This window comes from Uranotaenia lowii, chromosome 2 (genome assembly GCF_029784155.1).
Source record: "Uranotaenia lowii strain MFRU-FL chromosome 2, ASM2978415v1, whole genome shotgun sequence".
In the NCBI taxonomy this organism is placed as follows: Eukaryota; Metazoa; Arthropoda; class Insecta; order Diptera; family Culicidae; genus Uranotaenia; species Uranotaenia lowii.
The window spans coordinates 195,132,621-195,151,689 of record NC_073692.1 but is presented as its reverse complement, the minus strand read 5'-3'; the positions used below and the strand labels follow the sequence as shown (position 1 = coordinate 195,151,689).

Here is a 19,069-nt window from a genome sequence, read left to right as displayed (position 1 = left end):
CAGATGATCTTGGAACTAGGCAATGAATGTTTCATCACCTACTTTGCAGCACAAAGACGGCTTCGTGTCAACACTTCAACCCAGCCGATGTTGTCGGATTCTAACGTAAGCTTTTTCCTTCAAATTTATTAAGCAATTTTCATATTACAAAAAGTTGATGTCCTTTCAGTTGTCGTCATCTCGATACCGCTACCGCTAGGAAAACGTCCAGTCCAATTCCGGACAAAAAATCGCAACGGAAGACCCGCATTTAAAAACTTCCTGAAATTATTATCGGAGGATCGGCATTTAAAAACTTCCTAAAATTAATGAACAATGTATGAATTATTTATGTATTATTCCAAACAATACATGATGCTTTTAAAAAAATAATTCAGTTTTATTTTGTTTAGACATTTCATTGCATTTTTTTTTCTATTCAACAAGCCACTGCTCACATCTCTATCCAGAGCAAGCGTTTCAAATAAGGGGTAGTTTTGACCCGTTAAGGCGTTATCATGTTGAGTACCCCTTAAGGGGTAAAGGGGTTTTATCCCAAAAAAGGAGTTCTCCCAGTCTTATCCAATAACGGGTCAAAAGTATTCGTTAAGGGGTAACCAAAAGTTAGCGTGTGCTGTTTGGGCTGCATTCCATGGGTGTAAGGGCCAGTAGCTAAGACTATATGCCCTTCTACTATTCGCTGCGTTGAGCTAAAAATCCAATTTTGCTGTGCGTACGAAATCTACGATTTGTTTGTAGAGCTGAGGGTTCTTCGATTTGAATAGATCTGGGATATTTGTGTATTTGCTGCCAAAGTCATACTGCAATCTCAAAGTTGTAAACCGGGGACACTCCATTATTACGTGGTTAGCAGTCTCTGGTACTGAGCATGTATCACAATTAGCATCATCAACGATTTTCATCTTCGCTAACCAGTATTTCGAATAATCGTGAGTGGCCATTAAACGGTTCAAAAGACGAATATCACGACCATCCATATCTTGGCCAATAAACCATGGAATTTTTGAAAACACGTGTTGAATGGAGAAGAAGATCCTTCCTTTATCTTCGGAATATGTTCTATACCAGCTGTCTGTTTTTTCGGATAAGGATCTTTTGAAAAATTGGATACTGTCCTTCAGCATAAGGTGATTATCGTATACACTAGAAGACTGGAGACCGTGCTTGGCCAGGCCATCAAATGATCATTTCATACACTGAAAATAGAAAATACCCAAACTTGAGAACTGCCACCCGCCAAACCTAAGTTCAAGATTGACAACTTAAGTTTGTGAAAAAATCACAGCTTGCCAATACGCCAAACTTGTCCTTCAAGCGGAGAACTGTTTTTTTGGGGGGTTTTTGTTGTAAGCGCATCTGATTCTGCTACCTCCATCGTGGCAGATTTAGGTTTGGGGGGTAAGTTCAAAGCGAGGAACTGTTTTTTTTTGGGGGATAACTTTTATTCCCGCTTCATTTGCAGAAAGTCTCGCATATACGATGATGTAGCTGCCTCTCTCAACAACTCTCCGGTGGTCGAGCGGTTAGCATCCTGAGATGATAAGCGCAAAGCCATTTCAGGTATGGGTGTAATTCCCGTACCTGCAGTAATTTTTTTTATTTTGATTTCCATTTTATTGCGGTATCAGATTTTGGGGGATGAGTTCTCTTTCAAAAGCTTAACTTTGGGTTATACGTCCAATAGCCAAACCTGTAGGGAGGGAGTTTCATTCGGGTTGGCGGGGAAAGTTCTCAAGTTTGGGTATTTTCGAGGTTCAGTGTAGGCCTGGTCAGAACCAGGGTGGGTCAGTAGGGTGGGTTCATATTGAGGAAAAGTAGGCAAGGGGTACCAAAAGTTTCTCATTGGTGGGGGGTGGAGACAGAGCGTTTTTTGACAGCGAATTGTTCGTCTACCATGCCTACGATTACGATTGCCTGTCACAAGATGGACGATTCCGTGCATTGGTATAAGAACACACCTGAAGCTTTACCCGCCTTGGTCAGAACCATCAGAACCAGCAGTGTTTTGTCATTGAACACTTCTATCAATTCGAGCTTTCCAGTTCATCTGCATGATGCGCGAGCTTTTTACCGGTTCAATGATCGTGGTGAATCGGTTCGTGATGGTGAAAGAATCGAAAAGAAGAAAAGTCAAACAAGTAAAAAAAAGCAGATTTGATTGGGAAGCAGATTAGCCGGTGCTACTAATTTTTGGCCCGAAAAAGTGAAAAGTTAAGGATAAATCTGTAAATGTAGCTGCCATAAAATAGTTCCTTGTGCATTGAATCATGAGAGCAACATTTCTAGCTGTGGCCGCATTGGTAAGTACAGCAAAAAGCAGCTCTTGCAGGCAGACGGCAAGAATGGTGGAGAAAATGCTAATCGCATCAGTCCCGGAAGATAGGCGCTAGCTTTGATCTTTCTCGCAGCATTAAATGAAAGCAGCGCTACGCCACGTCAGGATTTCTTCCGCTTGTCTGCGTGCTTGCCCTTGCGCTTCTGCATGACTTGAGCTTGCCGGAGATTTGAGTTTCGTTTTGTTTTGATCCCTCGGTTTACAATGACAGAGTTAGACGGACCCAGAAAAAAATGGCTTAATTCTTGTAATGATTAATAATCATAAAATTATGTCTCTTATATTTGGTTTCAGAAATATGAGATTTCTATAAAAGTAATTTAACTTATTGAGAATTTTATTGGAAATGTTTGCTAATTATGTTGTACTAACACGTTTAGTTGATTTTGATTGAATTTCAATATAGGTAGACGAATAGAGGTTTATCATGTAAAACAATTTCAAACATTTTTTTTTGATACTGTTTTCCATGTTTTGTAAAATACCATTTTTTGGTTGAATTCCTGTAGTACCGGTTTCTTATGTTATTGAATGTTTGAATAATTTTTGTTTCACAAGTTTCCAAAAAAAAAAAAACAAAAATACAAGCGATGATCGATAGTTTCAAACAAAAAAGATTTCGAATATGTTGTATGTAGTCCAAAACTATCTCAGTAAGTTTCATGATCTGTTGTTCGAAACAGATTACTTTAGGTAAACAAATATTTAACAATGCTTTACCCTTGTTGAAACTATGTTTTTTTCTCGTTATTTGTAGGTATTTGATAATTTGACATTGCTTTTGACATTTTATCACTTATAATTTATATATTTTTCAAACAGGCCTGCATCATTGGACATGTACCAACAGAGGGAAAAACTAACTCCAAAAGCGCCGTGGTAGATGGCATTTCCGATATGAAAGACTTCAAAAAGCTGCTCCGCACGAAGAACAATGTACTGGTGTTGTTTGTCTCGAGTATGAAAGAGGCCCACAGTACCTTGAATGCGTTTCGAGATGCGGCAGAGATAATAAAGGGTCAGGGAACGATGGTTTTGTTCGACTGCAGCAACAGTGAAGTGAAAAAGATTTGCAAAAAACTGAAAGCTCAACCTGCACCTCACGCGCTAAAGCATTACAAGGATGGTGATTTCCACAAGGACTACGATCGACAGTTGTCCGCTACCAGCATGTCCAATTTCATGCGAGAACCTACCGGCGATTTACCATGGGAGGAAGATCCCATTGGAGTGGATGTTGTTCATGTTCCGGACTCGGTTGTAAGTAGGCTTTGAATTATTTATTTTGCCAACTTTTTAGATTTCTTTTTTAAACAATGTCATTTTTTAAGGCTCTTGGAAAATTTTTGAAAAAGGAAGTGCGACCGGTCCTTGTAATGTTCTACGCTCCATGGTGTGGTTTTTGCAAAACGTTGAAGCCGGAATTTTCTGCAGCTGCAACGGAACTTAAGCCAAAATATATTCTGGCTGCCATCGACGTAAATCGACCAGAAAATTCAATTATTAGAAAGCAATACAACATTACTGGTTTTCCAACTTTGCTTTACTATGAGTAAGTTTTCGAATATCCATTTAGAAATATTCCTGTACCTACTTATTTAACACTTGTTTCCAGAAATGGTCGAATGAAGCATACTTTTGACGGGGAAAACAACCGAGCCGGAATAGTAGCCTTCATGAAAAACCCAGCGGCTCCTCCTCCAGATAAACCTCAAGAGGTTGACTGGGCGTCTGAACCAAACTCGGAAATCGTACATCTGACAAGTGCCAATTTTGAACCCGCCCTAAAAGATGAAAAATCAGCACTGGTTATGTTTTACGCTCCCTGGTGCGGCCACTGCAAACGAATGAAACCGGAATATGAAAAGGCGGCTACATTGATGAAAGAAAAGAAAATTGCCGGTGTTTTGGCAGCTATAGATTCTACTAAAGAACAAAGTATTTCGCAAAAGTTCTCTGTGCAAGGTTTCCCTACAGTTAAGTACTTTGTAAACGGGGAGTTCAAATTCGATGTCAACATGCGGGAAGCTGACAAAATAATAGAATTCATGAAGGTAAGTCACGATCCAGAAGCGTAATGCTACGTTTCGGTTTTTAATAACCAGTTTATCATTTTGAAGGCTTCTGAAAATGGAAGAAAAAAATTTCAAGTCTCAAGCCATCCTCCAACGATATTGTGAAGCATTTAAATGTGTAGTCTGTTAAATAGGGTTGAAATTAAAGTAGGTCAAACAGCTACTGAATAGCTTCCAGCGAAATCGTATTTGTGTTTTTGTATGTATCAATAAAAATTCGACCGTTTTTCTATAGAAATTTTTATGCTTTCTTTGGTTTGCATCAAGTATATTCAATTTCAGAAGCGATGCCTTTATGGGGAGCAAAAGCGTTTCTTATATCTTAAATACTAAAACGATTGTTTTTAGAATCCAGCGGAACCCCCACCACCACCAGCTCCAGAAGCACCCTGGGAAGATGAAGAAAACGAAGTGGTCCATCTGAACGACGAATCGTTCAAGCCATTCCTCAAGAAGAAAAAGCATGTGCTGCTAATGTTCTATGCACCATGTGAGTGGTCATTGTCAATAGATTACGGTTGAACAGATCATAACTCAACCTTTTTTTTCTCTTTTAGGGTGTGGGCATTGTAAACGGGCCAAACCAGAATTCGCCGGAGCGGCTGAGCATTTTAAAGATGATCCCAAGGTTGCCTTAGCCGCAGTTGATTGCACTCGTTATTCCGGCGTCTGTTCAGCTTACGAAGTTCGTGGATACCCCACGATGAAATACTTCAGCTATCTCAAGACCGTACAAGAATACAATGGAGGTAGGACCGAGGTGGATTTTATAAAATTCTTAACCGATCCAACGGCAGCTGCTCCGGAAAAGAAAGCTCCTGAACCATTTGGAGATTTTCCGGGTGCCGATAAAATAATCACTATCACCGATAGCAACGTAGATGACGTTTTGCAAAACGAGGATCGCGTTCTAGTAATGTTTTATGCCCCCTGGTGTGGTCATTGTAAACGAATGAAGCCAGATTTCGCTGAAACCGCCAGTTTACTCATAAAGAACGGCATACCAGGAAAGGTGGCCGCCGTTGATTGTACCGAATACACCAAAACTTCCGAGCGATTTGAGATTCAAGGGTATCCAACGTTAAAGTACTTTGTTCGGGGGAAATTCTATAAAAATTACGACGGCAAACGTACAGCAGCAGCTATGTATGAATTCATCAAGTCAAATGGAGCGAACGCTAAAGATGAGCTATAAAAATCCTAACAGACTGGTACATAGTAAGACTACATTGTGATTTCTTCAAATCTCGCACAATTGAAAATGAAGGAAGTGGTACATCCTTTGCAAGGAACAAGTGATCCAACTATAATCTGCCTCAGTTTACTATCCTTTAACATTTTTTACCATAACTATTTTCTTACTAAACACTGAACATTTCCAAAGTTTTCTTCCGTCTCGAATATTTTGTGGTAGGTATTTATTTTTCTACAAACGAACTATTTCTTCCAACTTTTAACTTAGTGGGAAGGTAAACAAGACTTACAAATGATTACGTAGCACAATGAGTTTGAGTGATATGAATGTGCTCAGTCCATGAATATGAGGCAAGTGATCGAGCGAATGATCTGAAATATAAGTGTTTTATTTGTGAATGTGCGTAACACCTTGCTGAACGTTTCTTATCCGAACATGCCACTGAAGAAAATTTGAGAAAATCGGGTTTCTATTGCTTGACAGCGTGCAGTCCGTAGTTACAATCGGCATTTGAAATGAAACTCCACTTATTCCGGAACCTATCGTAGAAAAATCCACGCACGCGTTTTGTTTTGCACCCGTGCTTGGCAAGCATACAGGAAACACTTTCCGGTGAGATGAATTTTTCGTAAAAGTGTGTTCCCTTTGGTATAAATTTCAAAATATACTCCGGGATGAGTATAAACGTAAACCATGACAACATCGTTTGGTTTTCAGTCGTAATATACAGTGATCCTCCGGGCTGTTAAAAAAGTGGTTTGTTAGATTTTATGATTGTTTTCATCAGCTGACAACATACCTTTAAGCAGCGAACACAAGCCTCCAGAACGGACTCCTTCTCATCAACGTGTTCCATAACTTCTGAACAAACAACTGCATCGTACGAGTTTGCAAATTGTTTAGCATGTTCCTCGACGGTTGTTGTATGATATTCGATTGATTTTTTCAAATCCTTAGATTTGGTTTCCAGATGAGTTTTCGCCAAGTCGATCATCTCTTTACAAGGATCGATTCCCACTACGTATGCTCCTTTGTATGCTAGGTCTTCAGCTAGCACTCCACCACCGCAACCGGCCTCCAGAATTCGGATTCCGTCCAGTGCACTGTTTGATGTTATATTTTTCGATGGAATTTTACCCACTTCAGCCAACCCCTCGATCACCAGTGGAACTCTGTAAGTACCATTTTAGGCTATCTATATCAGTTAACACAGAAAATTTACAAAACTTTACCTGACTTGATGAAATGTGTGCATCATCTTGGCCGGCCCCTTTGGGTTCCACCAAAATTCAACCATTTTTGCCATGTGAGATATTTCTGTTTGACTAACGCTGTCTTTCGGGGCGGTTTCCTTCGGTCGAGGGTCATTTCTTTAATCAATTTTATTTAAGTGATTATCTCGTCATCCCATAACACATTATGTAACAATGCATTTGTTAAATGAAGCGAATGCGAAACTTGACACGTTTTTCATGATGATGATAACGATAAAAATCGAACCATATGTTGTTCTTCCGTGCAAACGACTTTTGATACTTACAGCCCGATAACAAAGTAGCCGAAATGCTGCTCCAAAGCATTTACTAAAATGTTGACCTTCAGAAAAATCATAAGTTTTTCGGCAATCTTGAAGACCGGTCCGAGAATGAGATAAATCAAATAATACGGACTCAGCATTTTTGATGGTTCACTAGTTCGTATAATTTGGCAATCCCGCAAATACACCAGTGTACCTGGCAATTGATATTAACCAACTGGTGAGATTGATTGGTCAGAAGTAGGTACCCGAAAAAATCCTTTGTGTGGGTGTCGAGACCATCGTTTTGCCATTTTTGTGGATGTTGTACAAATGTGCAAATTCATCCACATGATTCGTTATGCTGATAAGAATGAACTTGGGTTATACTGTTGTACCTGCTTCAAACGATTACGGCAATACAAAGAAAAGCTATATATTCTCATATGGTATTAATTTAAAATAAATATAAATATTCCTTAATTTAACATTTATCAAACTTAATTGTATTACCTGTGTGTCCTCAAGTTTTGAACACTCCTCACAGATAGTTCTGGTTTTTCTCCAGATGGCTAAGAAGAAGCCTAACAAGCATTCCTCCGTTGAAAACGGTTGTAATTTCCGAAAATTTTGCGAGTTATGGACTGTTTTATTATAATTTAATCAATAAGGGACCTGCTGCCTGCTGTAAGTCAACAAAGGTTGAAACACTTCGACAAACATGTTCCCATCATTAGATATTTGCCAAAAATTGTATTTGATTCAACCATTAGTAGGCTCACAACACAACAGAGTAGTATTTGAAATATTCAAAGCGTTCGTTTTACCCGCTGAGTCCGTCTTACTGGGCTTTCCCCTAAGCTCTTGAAATTCTTCATGGGATTTTAAGCCAATATGGGATTTTAAGCCAATAAGGGCCAGTACACACAACGGTAACTAAAAGTTCCAGTAAACGGGGTCTTAAAGGCTAAATAAGCATTTAAGCTATTATCAATTGCTTCAAATTTTATAAAAACCAGGTACTCTGGCGCTTATAACTTATTTGATGCCCTACCACTGAGCCACGCTCGATTCTTAAATAGCTGGCTTTCAAAATCTCAATGTACCGATAACTTAAAATTTTCCATCGTTTTCAATAGATGCATCTGAAAAAGCAAACGAGTCAAAATGCACCTTTTTTTTATTATCACCCAGGTGGTAAATCCTTTTTACAGATTGCATTCCAAGGCACGGCGAGCGACCGAGTCCCCCCAGTATGCTACTATGGGTCCATGGGTGCAATTGGACGACTCATGATACTAAGTACCCCTACGCCATAAAGTCCACCTGGGGCCTCTGGTCATAATCCCATCCGGACCTGCACCGAAGGCTGTACCCGAGATGGGAGACCAAGTCCGCGCTTAAGCGCTCACTGGCTAACTCAATTTCGAGTCAAAACTCCAGCATATATACCCTGCCTCTTGTTACGATTCAAGACTAAGGACCTCCCCTCTGACGACTCGAGGTCCGGCCTTTACTCGTAGCTCAAGGCTCGCTTGGTTTGCACGACTATCGTGCGATCCGCCTCTGTTCGAGACCACTGCAAGATACCAATGACCTCTTCTCTAACGACTCGAGATCTTGGCTCCGGTTGGTTTGGCTCGAGGCCCTCTCCTCTTTGCCCGTCCGTGTGCCGAATCGAGAGCAGCTTATCCTGGACACGCGCCTGTCACACGTCCGGGACTTTACGAAACTACTCGGATGATTCCCGGCGAAGACGTCATTCTACACGACTCGAGTGGCTCATCCGACGGCGACGTGAGACCACTCTACTCGAGAGTATTCCGTGACGTGAATACTCTTCCCTGTGCGAGTTCGACTGCGGAGAAGGTCATGTCTTATCCCCACAGCCTCCGTCGCAGAGGGCGCGTTCGACTCAGATACTGCGCAACGGTAACGTTGGAGGTATCCTACACACAGACGCGCGACGTACCCAACAGCTCGGCATACGGAGAAGGTAGAGTCTTATCTTCGTATACTTTACTGCCAGGATCGGACGCACACTATTCAGATGCTCCCCGACGAAGGAGTCATCCTACACCGGTCGCGGACCGGTGCTGGTTCCAACTCCTCTGCAGGGCAGTCATGATTCGGGTGAACCCATCGCCGCCCACACGCCAGGTATTTGCATCCTCACACATCCTTCGCATGATGTTGTCGGCTGTCGTGTCTGGTCCGCAGGCGACAAGCATGTTAGCGCGTACCCCTTCGAACCTCGGACAGTTGAACACTACGTGCAATGGTGTCTACTGTGTCACAGGAGGTTGAGCAGAATGGCGAGGTCACATGTCCAAACCAATGGTGGTACTGCATGAAGCATCCGTGACCAGTCAAGAACTGTGTCATGCAAAAACCCACCTCTCCATGTCTCCAGTGTTTTCAGTGGATTTATTTGAATTTTGATTTTTATATCAATTTTAATCATCCACAATGCATTCTAATTTGTACCATTTGCCTTAATGATTGCATTAAAATTTAAAATTTTCAAAAGTGTTCCCAAACAATTAGGAAAAAAAGAGTATTAAAACCGAAAATTGAAAGTTTGAATCCCGTCGATGAGGCGTTGAATCTTTTTTGATAAGTAAATGATATATTCGACGAAGTTCTGTTTCTTTTTAATTTTACCCATTTCTCGTTATTTTCGAATCACTGAATAAATTGCTTCAATAATGGCCATGGGAACAGGAAGAAGGTTCCTTACACTAAATGTAATGTACTGAAAATCCCTGATTTAGTAACAAATTTCATTCTAACACGCAGCGAAATGATATTTCATTTCAAAGGAAAGTGCCGCAAAAACAAATGCATTTGTCATTTGAAAAATCATTTATTTAAAATCTTAATGCTTTGATTCAAGAACAGTTCAAATTGATTCTAAGTTATTTTCTTTTGCTACAATGTTATTACGATTTAGATTCAAAAGCATTTATTCATTGAACCATTTTCCTTTTCTTCCAATTGGAGGAAATATTTTCTGTTGTTTCTAAATTCCTATCGGGAATTTCTTATAAAAAAAGAAAGAATTTTAAACCTCAAATTTAATTTTATTCGCTATCAAATGAATCACTGTGACCCAGTGTTACATTTGATTGCGAATGCAAATAAATTTAAGATTTAAAATTCTTTCTTTTTATTATTTAAAATTCCTGACCTGAAATTCAACGTGTTCACTATAATCAAATCATCCGGTCCTTATCTTTGTCGACCAAGACCAATGAAGTTGGATTGGTATCATCTTGGTGACTATACTATTTCCATAATTCAAAATAGTGTTGCGGTTGGATACAGTATGCTTTTTACTAATCATTTCAATGAGACGTACACGGCTTTGTATTTCCGGTTAAACCGTTCTGCAATGTGAGTCAAAGTTGAAACGTCTGTCAAAGGTTAAGCTTAGGATTTTAGGTGCTTTTTTATATGGAATTGGTACTCCGTTCAACTCGATTTAAAAAAAAAAACGAACACACACATATAGGATCTCAGTGAAACTTCATGTTTCTTTGAAGAGATCTAAATTCTACTTAAGACTAAAGCGTACATCTTTAAATATACTGATAAATATACTTACATATACCAAAGTACTGATACCTTTGTTAAGGTTTGCGAAAATAATGTTCAAATAATGTGACAGCGAGTACCGATCTTTTGAATCAAAGGCTGAAGTGTTTATTTAAAATGATTATTTCTTTAAGTTAAAAATATTATTCTTTGGTTAAGAAACAGTTAAACCAGTTTGGTTTTGTCCCTAAGTCTAACACCTTAACAGCCGCCATTAATCTCGTAGATGGCATCTCAAGTGGAATAGACAACGCCAAGTCTGTTGTATGTGTGTTCATAGATGTGAAAAAAGCCTTTGATTCAGTTCACCACAAGTTACTTGTTAAAAAGCTCTCTGACTTAGGTTTTTCTAACGATTCTCAAAGCTTAATGCATTCATATCTGAGCAATAGAAAACAAGCAGTGAAGATTAACAATACAACAAGTTCACTGCAGACTATCAAACACGGAGTTCCACAAGGATCAATTCTTGGCCCAATGTTGTTCATAATGTATATCAATGATATATTCTTGTTGCCTCTAAAAGGAAAACTACAACTCTACGCGGATGATGCTACAATACTATACTCTTCTGAAAAATTGATAACGCTCAAAGAAAACATCGAACATGATCTTGAACTACTAGTTGACTTCTTTCTTTCCAATCACATGGAAATGAACCTTAAAAAAACCAATTTTATGTTGTTCAAACTTCGGGGAAACTCTCAAACTCTAAACATTACTGTTAAAGGTTCTCCAGTAAAACAAGTCAGCTCATCAAAGTATTTGGGTTTATTCATAGATGAAAACATGAAATGGAATATTCATACAAAAAATGTCTGTAGTAAAATAACGCCATATGTGTTTGCTCTAAGAAAAATACGCCCACTGATTTCTGAAAGTACAGCCTGGAAGATATACTTTGCATATATTCATTCCCACATAACATACATGAATTGCATTTGGGGTAGTAGTACCAGTATCAATCTACAACCTATACGCATCTTACAGAACAAAGCCATAAAAATTATAAGAAATCTTCCCATATTGCACCCGACTGAATCACTCTACAATTCCAAAGTGTTATCTTATGATATGCTCAATAAATTAGAACTTTGCCTTTATATCTACAAAGTTTTAAATAATTTGGTTAAACATCAATTAAATATACCTCTATCATCAGAATTTCATGCACATAATACAAGGAGTTCGGCACATGTCAATCTATCTACTAGAAGATCACGAACTTCTTTTGCACAAAATAGTGTTGTAAACAGAGGAATCAACATTTTCAACTCTCTGCCTAGTGAATTAAAAAACATACCAAGATTTACTACATTCAAAACAAAAATCAAATATTTTGGATTTAACTCGAAACAATCATCACTTTAACGAAACTCAGCACAGTAGGGTCCATCCGCTCTTACGAAACCATACCGTACAAAGACAGTATGACTAGTGGAGGGGTGCGATCTTACTGTGCTTCTTAAACCAAACCTCTAAAATTAAACTGCACGGACCTCCCAAGAAACTAAACATCAACAAAAGTAACGCGTGACAAGCGCGGTAAATCTTGTCTAAGCTATGGGCTCTAGGGAGGAGAAGACAGGAAATGGTCTTCGTAACCGTGTGCAACCTGGTGTGGGGAATTTTTAAGCACCCTTTCCAAAATTCATACTATCTCCTTTCCACCTCCAAAATCCATCCTTAATCTCCATCCCTTCCTTCCTATCCTCACTGTTTCCCTAATGGCAGCAACGGAAGTGTTTTAAATTTAAGTATATATTACATAAGTACACACAACCCTGGAGCTGTAACACTGTCTAGGAACCGTCAACAGTTTTTATAAACTTCCTCGGTCATAACCAAATAAAGAAAAAAAAATTTGTTTTCTGTTACCACAGTAGGCGTCGGCTTAGGCTACCGTGGATACCAAATCCACAAGTGCAAATTATTCTTCGTCAGACCCACGTGCTATTAACACGCTACTCAATTGTTCTAACGGTCACTAAACTCACGAAACTCTTCAGTACCCGGATTTCGCTCTTCTGCAAACGCTACAAGTGCTTTCAACTGCGGAAAAACGTTGCTTATGATTTGGTGAGCTACGCTGGGATGGTGAACAAGGTCTGCGTGGATTTCGAATTGGCCAACTTAAAGGTGGACCAATTTAAAAGCCTCATTTTCATCTGCGGTGCGGTGCAATCAACGAAAGAATGCAGACAAACGAACGAGGCTACTGTCCAAATTGGAAGCAACTGGCCCGGAAGACGAATGCAGTCTTGAAATTTTGGTCAAGGATGCTCAACGTCTGCAAAATTTGAAGCTCGACAAAGCGATGGTTGAACAACATCAACAGGTGACTTCTGTCTGCACAGTGAAGCAGAAGAAGTTTCCAGTAAAACGATCCGGTTCACATTCAAAACCCACCAACACTTCAACCAACCCAAAGACTCCTGGCAGTGCGGCGGAATGCATTTTGTCCGCGACTGCAGCTATTCAAGCCGCGTCTGCAGGAATTGCAAGCAAACCGGACACAAGGAAGGTTATTGTGATTGCTACAAACCGAAGCCGCAATCAAAAGCCAATGTTTTCAAGAAGCGACCAGTAAAAGTTGTTTTTGCTGAAAACAACATCAACTTCGTGTCAAGCCGGAAGTTTCTTACTGTTCTCATCGATGGTTCTGCAGCAACGCTTCAATCCGACACAGCAGCAGACATCACCATCATTTCGAAACATCAACAATTGTTTCCGACAATGGCACCCAATTCATTTCGAAACCATTCGAAAATTTCTGCGGGAGGAACGGTATTCAACTCAACATCTGCGGATTTCGCCTTATCATCCACAATCAAACGGTCAGGCTGAAAGGATCGTGGATTCCCTCAAGAGGTCTTTGCTGAAAATCAACGACTGGCATAACATCCAGAATCCCTTCAAACGTTCCTGCAACTCCAAGCCGTGTCCTGGATGGTTCTACCCCAGCTGAGCTCATGATTGGCAGAACAATCAGAACTATTATGAATCTTCTGGATCATGACCAACCGAGACATCCGAAAGTAGATCAGGGACCACGACCACACAAACTAACATCTGGTGCTGCGGTGTATGCCAAACTATACCGCAACAATTCGTCTTGGAAGTGAGTTCCTGGAAAGATTCTTGAAGTTAACTTCAACATCCTATTGGAAGAACATCATGGCAGGCGGAAGCTGATACGTTCACACGTTGACCAGGTCAAGCTTCGGTATCCTGGTGATGCAATTACTTCGGAGAGGCAGCATGCACCATTGAACGTATTGGTCGATATGTTTGGACTTCAAGCCTGGTCAACCATCCTGTACATCAAATGCTCCAGAACCTGAAGAAGATGATCCTCAACCACCAGCCGGGGAATCAACTTCGGTCGATGTCGATGTTAGCATAGAAGACCAAAACGATTCTTTCATTTCCTTCGAAGATGAACCAACACCTAGACGTCCCCAGAGGAACATCAGGCTGCCTGATAGATTGAACTCTTACCTGGTGTCCTGGGAATAAGGAAGGAAATATGTTTCCACAGTAGGCATCGACTTATGCTACCGTGGATACCAAATCAACAAGTGAAAATTATTCATTTTTCGTCAGGCCCACGTCCTATCAACACGCTACTCAATTGTTCTATTGAAAGTAATAAATTAGTAATTAGTTGTCTAAAAATCCAAGTGTTCTTTCAGTATATAAAGAAGTACTTAAGTTTCGAAAGAAATAAGCCATTGGACCATTTATTTAGAATCAAAGAATTTGTGTAACATCAAAGTTCAAAAATATTTAGTTCTAAGAATTAATTCTTTCTTTCAAAAATATTTTTTTGAATCAAAAACAAAATAATTTGATTCAAACAAAACAGGAGTTTGGTTAAAAAAAGTATGTTTTCAAACAAAATCAGTTTTGTTTTTTTTCTAATGCTTAGTGTTCTCTACGTGTAGTCATTTCGAGTTCAAGTATTAATTTTAAGCGCATGGAAGCTCTTCTAGTAAACCATGTAAGTTTTGTTCTTGATTTGAAAATACAGAATGTGTAACGTGGTGAACTGCTATCTTCGATTGACATATCTAGATTTATTCGCTTTTAACATAAAAAACCCAATTTAATACACTTAACAGTGAAATGGAGGCTTTCTTACAGAGTGTAAATTATCTGTGGAAACATATGAAACAATAATGGATTCCTTATTTCTGAATTATATGTGATTAATATATAAAAAAATATTATGATTAAAGAAAATCGAAAGCAAAAAAAAATTACTAAACTCAATATAAAAACCCGATTTAATACACTTATCAGTGGATTGGAGGCTTTCTTACAGAGTGTCAATTATCTTTGGAAATAAATGACACAATAATGGATTCCTTTTTTCTGAATTATATATTATTAATCTATAAAAAAGATTATGATTAAAGAAAATCGATAGCAAAAATTACTAAACTCAATATAAAAAAAGGTGCCCAGTACATTTTTTGGATGATAAACGAACTTATATTCAACGAATTTATAATCCAAATAATTCAAACTGTTAAAATTTGAGAGCCACAATTCTCGACGCTCCCTAGTGGTCAAGGGGTTAACCTCCTAAACTCTCATGCTAGATGGCGTGGGATCGATTCTCTGCTGTTTTATGAAATTTTTGTCAAATTTTTGATCGCCTTTGTAATTAATTTAGCGATTGCTGGCTACTGCTGCTGAGCAAATGGCTACCTTTTTTGGAGCCAACGTAAGCATGATATGTTCTAAAATTTTTAAAATTTTAAAAAATTTTGTTTTTTTTTTGGATTTGAAATATGCCCTACAGGAAAAAAAATGCAATTTTTTGATACTAAATTCATCAAAATCGTGAAACCTAGAACAGGAGTTGTGTTAAGAACGTTTTTATGGAACATACAAATTGACGGACATCATCGTAACTCGTCGAGCTGAGTCGATTGGTACCTATAAAGTGGGGTCTTGGACCCTTAATTAATGATATCCCCAACTGACCGTTCGCTATGCCTTTCTGTAAGAAAGCCAAAAAGATAGCCAGTACGTTTTTTGGAGGATAAGCGAACTGATATTCAACGAGTTCATTTACTATCAAAATATTTCAAATTGTTTAAGTTTGAGAGCCACAATTCTCGACGCTCACTAGTGGTCAAGGGGATAGCCTTCTTAACTCTCATGATAGATGGCGTGGGATCGGTTCTCGGCTGGTTGATGAACTTTTTGTCAAATTTTTGATCGCCCCCGTAATTAAATTAGCGATTGCTGGCTACTGTTGCTGAGCAAATGGCTACCTTTTTTGGAGCCTACAAAAGTATGATATTTACTATGGAATAAAATGTTGTTTTTTTTTGTTTTTAAGATATGACTCGTCGAGCTGAGTCGATTGGTATACTTATATTGAGTGGGGTCTTGGATCCTTAATTAATGATATCCCCAACTGACCGTTCGCTATGCCTTTCTGTAAGAAAGCCAAAAAGATATTTATGTTTCGGAAACCGCTGAATGGCGAATGGAGCCTAATATACAAAATCATTGTGCTTTAGTTCATCGCCCAACGATATCCAGCATAGGATTGTTCGGAACTTGTTAAGTTAAATGATAAACTGGGGGTTAAATTTCAGTTCAGCATAATATTATCTACCCTACCAAGGTGCATGGAAATTCCACAGAAAGCGTCGCATGGAATCAGACAGTTAATTGAAAAACACTTCGATTTGTATATGTAGGTACCTATTGAAACTTTATTTTTCCTTTATAAAGTTTTGCAATTTTGTGTTCAAATCGACATGAAGCACATCCTATTAATCCATCCTTTCAATGTTTCATAATTAGGTTTCACGTTTTTGAAACTTATGTTTTCATTGTAAAATTTTTTTAGACGCTGAACTAAATATTTAAGGACATTTTTCCATTCCGCTCATAACCGTTTAATTGGAACAACACAAATTTGAAGTAATATCGCCGCCTATCCGTGTCATGCGCATTGAAGTGGCACCTCCTGTCCCGTAGCAACGGCATCCGAATGTTTTGTTGTGGCCTTGGGTTTCGTTATCGTTATAGATTCGTATCCTTCAGCCGATTTGTCGGTTTCAGGAAATGTTCTAGTTAGTTTCCTGTAGAAAGTAATTAAACAGATATTCGAATTAGTGATGTTCCGTCACGAGTATGGCCTGGCTATGGACCGGGATCAGCACGGTGCTTCGGTCGTTTCCTCCTATCAGGTGGACGATCTGATGGAAAAGCTAAAGCTACTGAACTATGAGCGGTTGCTACTGAAGGAAATGAAAATGAAACAGATCAATCGATATTACTTCCTGAAGTCGTTCAACCCAGGCGAGCAGTTTTTCATGTTCACTTCCATATCTGCCTGGTTGATTAGAAAAATTGGCAAGACATTCGATCAACCGCAGGAATTCGATGATCCCAACCTAGTTATCTCCCGAATTATTCGGGTGCTACAAGAAATGGTAAGTGTGTTGTAAAAGCTAATTTGACAAAGAAAAACGTAACGAAAAAGATATTATTCTTTATCAGGATGTACCCACAGATTTTCAAACAAACAAGCTGATTCAAGGAGCGGGACCGATCTGCATCTACATAATGGATTGTCTTGCAACGCAGGCATTAAAATTGACCAAGTTTCAAATCAAACGGCCGGAGTGTAAAAAGGAAGACGATCCGATGGTAGATTTAATTGAAAACGATTCGGAGGTAATTTTGGAGAAAGTCGAAGAGGAACAGATGGCCGAAGCCAGCGACGAGAGTGATGACGAAACGAATGGGTTGTTCGATTTAAATTTTTCGGACTCAAAACTCAAAAAAGTTACCAACAAGGAATACAAAGTAGATTCGCTAACCGATAGCGAAAATTGGCGCCTTGAGCTAGAACGAGTGTTGCCGCAGCTTAAGGTAGTCGTCAAAACCGATCCACGAGATTGGAGAGCTCATCTGGAGCAGATGAGAAGCCTTCGATCAAATATCGAATCGGCTACGGAGGAAACGGATGGACAGCTGAAAAAACTTCAAAACGATATCGGCTATGTAATGGAAAAGATAGAAAGTCGCGAAAAACATTTGAACAATGATTTAAAGGACTTGATTCACCAGTACAAGGACATACTGGTTGAATACAACCAGGTTAACAATCAGATAAAAGAACGCGACAGCGAAAAGACTGAGAAGGAACACGAACTATCGAAGATTACGAACGAGCTTGAAAACATAAAAATTCAGATGGAACAAAGAGGCAATTCCATGACCGATGGAAGTATGTTTTGTAATCTCTTATGTAGAAACTGTTTTTTTTAAATGGATTCTTTTATGCAGGCCCACTTATTAATATTAAGAAAGCGATTTTTCGAATTAAGGAGGAAATTTCTGAAATGGACATCAAAATTGGAGTTATGGAGCATTCCTTAAATTCGGAAATAATCAAACAAAGTGCCCAATATGCCGAACTGGATTCGATGGTTATGGCGGCGCATTGATGATGAGACGAGCATCCGTGATTCAAGTAAGTGTTTACTCTTCATATTTATGAAAAAAAATGGTTTTGAATGATTTTTGTTGCTCAATAACTGTGAAATATAACCTATATTTTTAATGATAACTAGACAGGTTCCGAGGAAAGCACCTTTAACTGTATTTTTTTCTATAAATAGACAAAAAGAAACGATTTGATTGATTTAGTTTTTCTCATTCAAACTTATTTGATAGCTTCATGACAGTTTATAATAAGTGCAATGTCTATGGCGTAGGGCCGATGTAAACGAGTAATATTTTCAGCTTAATTTACCATATATAAGCGCCTACGTTTTGATATAACTTGATAAACTTGAAAAAAAACTGACTTCCTGTGATTCTACCCATAAATTCTGTGATAGTTTTCTGTGATGCTATTTCCTTTAATTTCATTGAAAATTCATGATAAATTGGTTTTATTTAGGAAAAATCAATTAACATTATCAATCTTATCAGACCATTCTAATTCAAAGTAAGGAATATATAAATTTTATATTGGCCAGTAAAATTATAATTCTGGAAATTCATTCAAAATTCAAAAATTTTGTAAAATCTGTGAATATTTTAAATTTTTATGTTCTGTGATTTGTTCATAGTTCTGTAAAATTACATATTTTTTTCTGTAATTTTGGCAACCATGGTCTGTACACGTGTTTTAGGGGGCAATCATCCTGTATTATTGCAACATATCCTGTTAAGTGTATCTATCTGTCCTGTATTTGCCAACTTCCAAATGTTCGCCATAGAGTTACGCGAGTTCGTGGTACATCCTTCGCCTCTACACTACTTTCTCCTGCATGTCGCCAAAGATAATTGGCACTTGCAGATATTAG

At 38.7% G+C, this 19,069-nt stretch overlaps 3 protein-coding genes across 3 annotated transcripts; 2 read left to right on the top strand and 1 right to left on the bottom strand.

Annotated features, from left to right (window-relative positions):
- Positions 1-2,120: 2,120 nt before the first annotated feature.
- On the top strand, positions 2,121-6,003 carry LOC129746941 (protein disulfide-isomerase A5). Its single transcript, XM_055740898.1, has 6 exons — positions 2,121-2,300; positions 3,158-3,595; positions 3,667-3,887; positions 3,951-4,389; positions 4,759-4,900; positions 4,968-6,003. Exons 1-6 carry the CDS (start codon positions 2,268-2,270, stop codon positions 5,603-5,605), a joined length of 1,911 nt encoding a protein of 636 aa, XP_055596873.1. The 5' UTR covers positions 2,121-2,267; the 3' UTR covers positions 5,606-6,003.
- On the bottom strand, positions 5,973-8,917 carry LOC129746943 (ubiquinone biosynthesis O-methyltransferase, mitochondrial-like). The gene is made up of 4 exons (XM_055740900.1): positions 7,146-8,917; positions 6,838-6,975; positions 6,405-6,777; positions 5,973-6,347 (listed from the first exon to the last, which is right to left on the bottom strand). Exons 1-4 carry the CDS (start codon positions 7,280-7,282, stop codon positions 6,075-6,077), a joined length of 921 nt encoding a protein of 306 aa, XP_055596875.1. The 5' UTR covers positions 7,283-8,917; the 3' UTR covers positions 5,973-6,074.
- Positions 7,698-18,334, top strand: LOC129746942 (intraflagellar transport protein 57 homolog). Its single transcript, XM_055740899.1, has 4 exons — positions 7,698-7,808; positions 16,594-17,182; positions 17,250-17,982; positions 18,042-18,334. Exons 2-4 carry the CDS (start codon positions 16,865-16,867, stop codon positions 18,200-18,202), a joined length of 1,212 nt encoding a protein of 403 aa, XP_055596874.1. The 5' UTR covers positions 7,698-7,808; positions 16,594-16,864; the 3' UTR covers positions 18,203-18,334.
- Positions 18,335-19,069: the final 735 nt, after the last annotated feature.

Coding starts and splice junctions, on each gene's coding strand:
- LOC129746941 (XM_055740898.1), top strand. CDS start 2,268: ATGAGAGCAACATTTCTAGCTGTGGCCGCATTG. Junction 4,390..4,758: donor AAATAATAGAATTCATGAAG/GTAAGTCACGAT, acceptor GATTGTTTTTAG/AATCCAGCGGAACCCCCACC. Junction 4,901..4,967: donor GCTAATGTTCTATGCACCAT/GTGAGTGGTCAT, acceptor TTTCTCTTTTAG/GGTGTGGGCATTGTAAACGG.
- LOC129746943 (XM_055740900.1), bottom strand. CDS start 7,282: ATGCTGAGTCCGTATTATTTGATTTATCTCATTCTCGGACCGGTCTTC. Junction 6,976..7,145: donor GGCTACTTTGTTATCGGGCT/GTAAGTATCAAA, acceptor AATTGATTAAAG/AAATGACCCTCGACCGAAGG. Junction 6,778..6,837: donor CACACATTTCATCAAGTCAG/GTAAAGTTTTGT, acceptor TGGTACTTACAG/AGTTCCACTGGTGATCGAGG.
- LOC129746942 (XM_055740899.1), top strand. CDS start 16,865: ATGTTCCGTCACGAGTATGGCCTGGCTATGGACCGGGATCAGCACGGT. Junction 17,183..17,249: donor TTCGGGTGCTACAAGAAATG/GTAAGTGTGTTG, acceptor ATTCTTTATCAG/GATGTACCCACAGATTTTCA. Junction 17,983..18,041: donor CAATTCCATGACCGATGGAA/GTATGTTTTGTA, acceptor TCTTTTATGCAG/GCCCACTTATTAATATTAAG.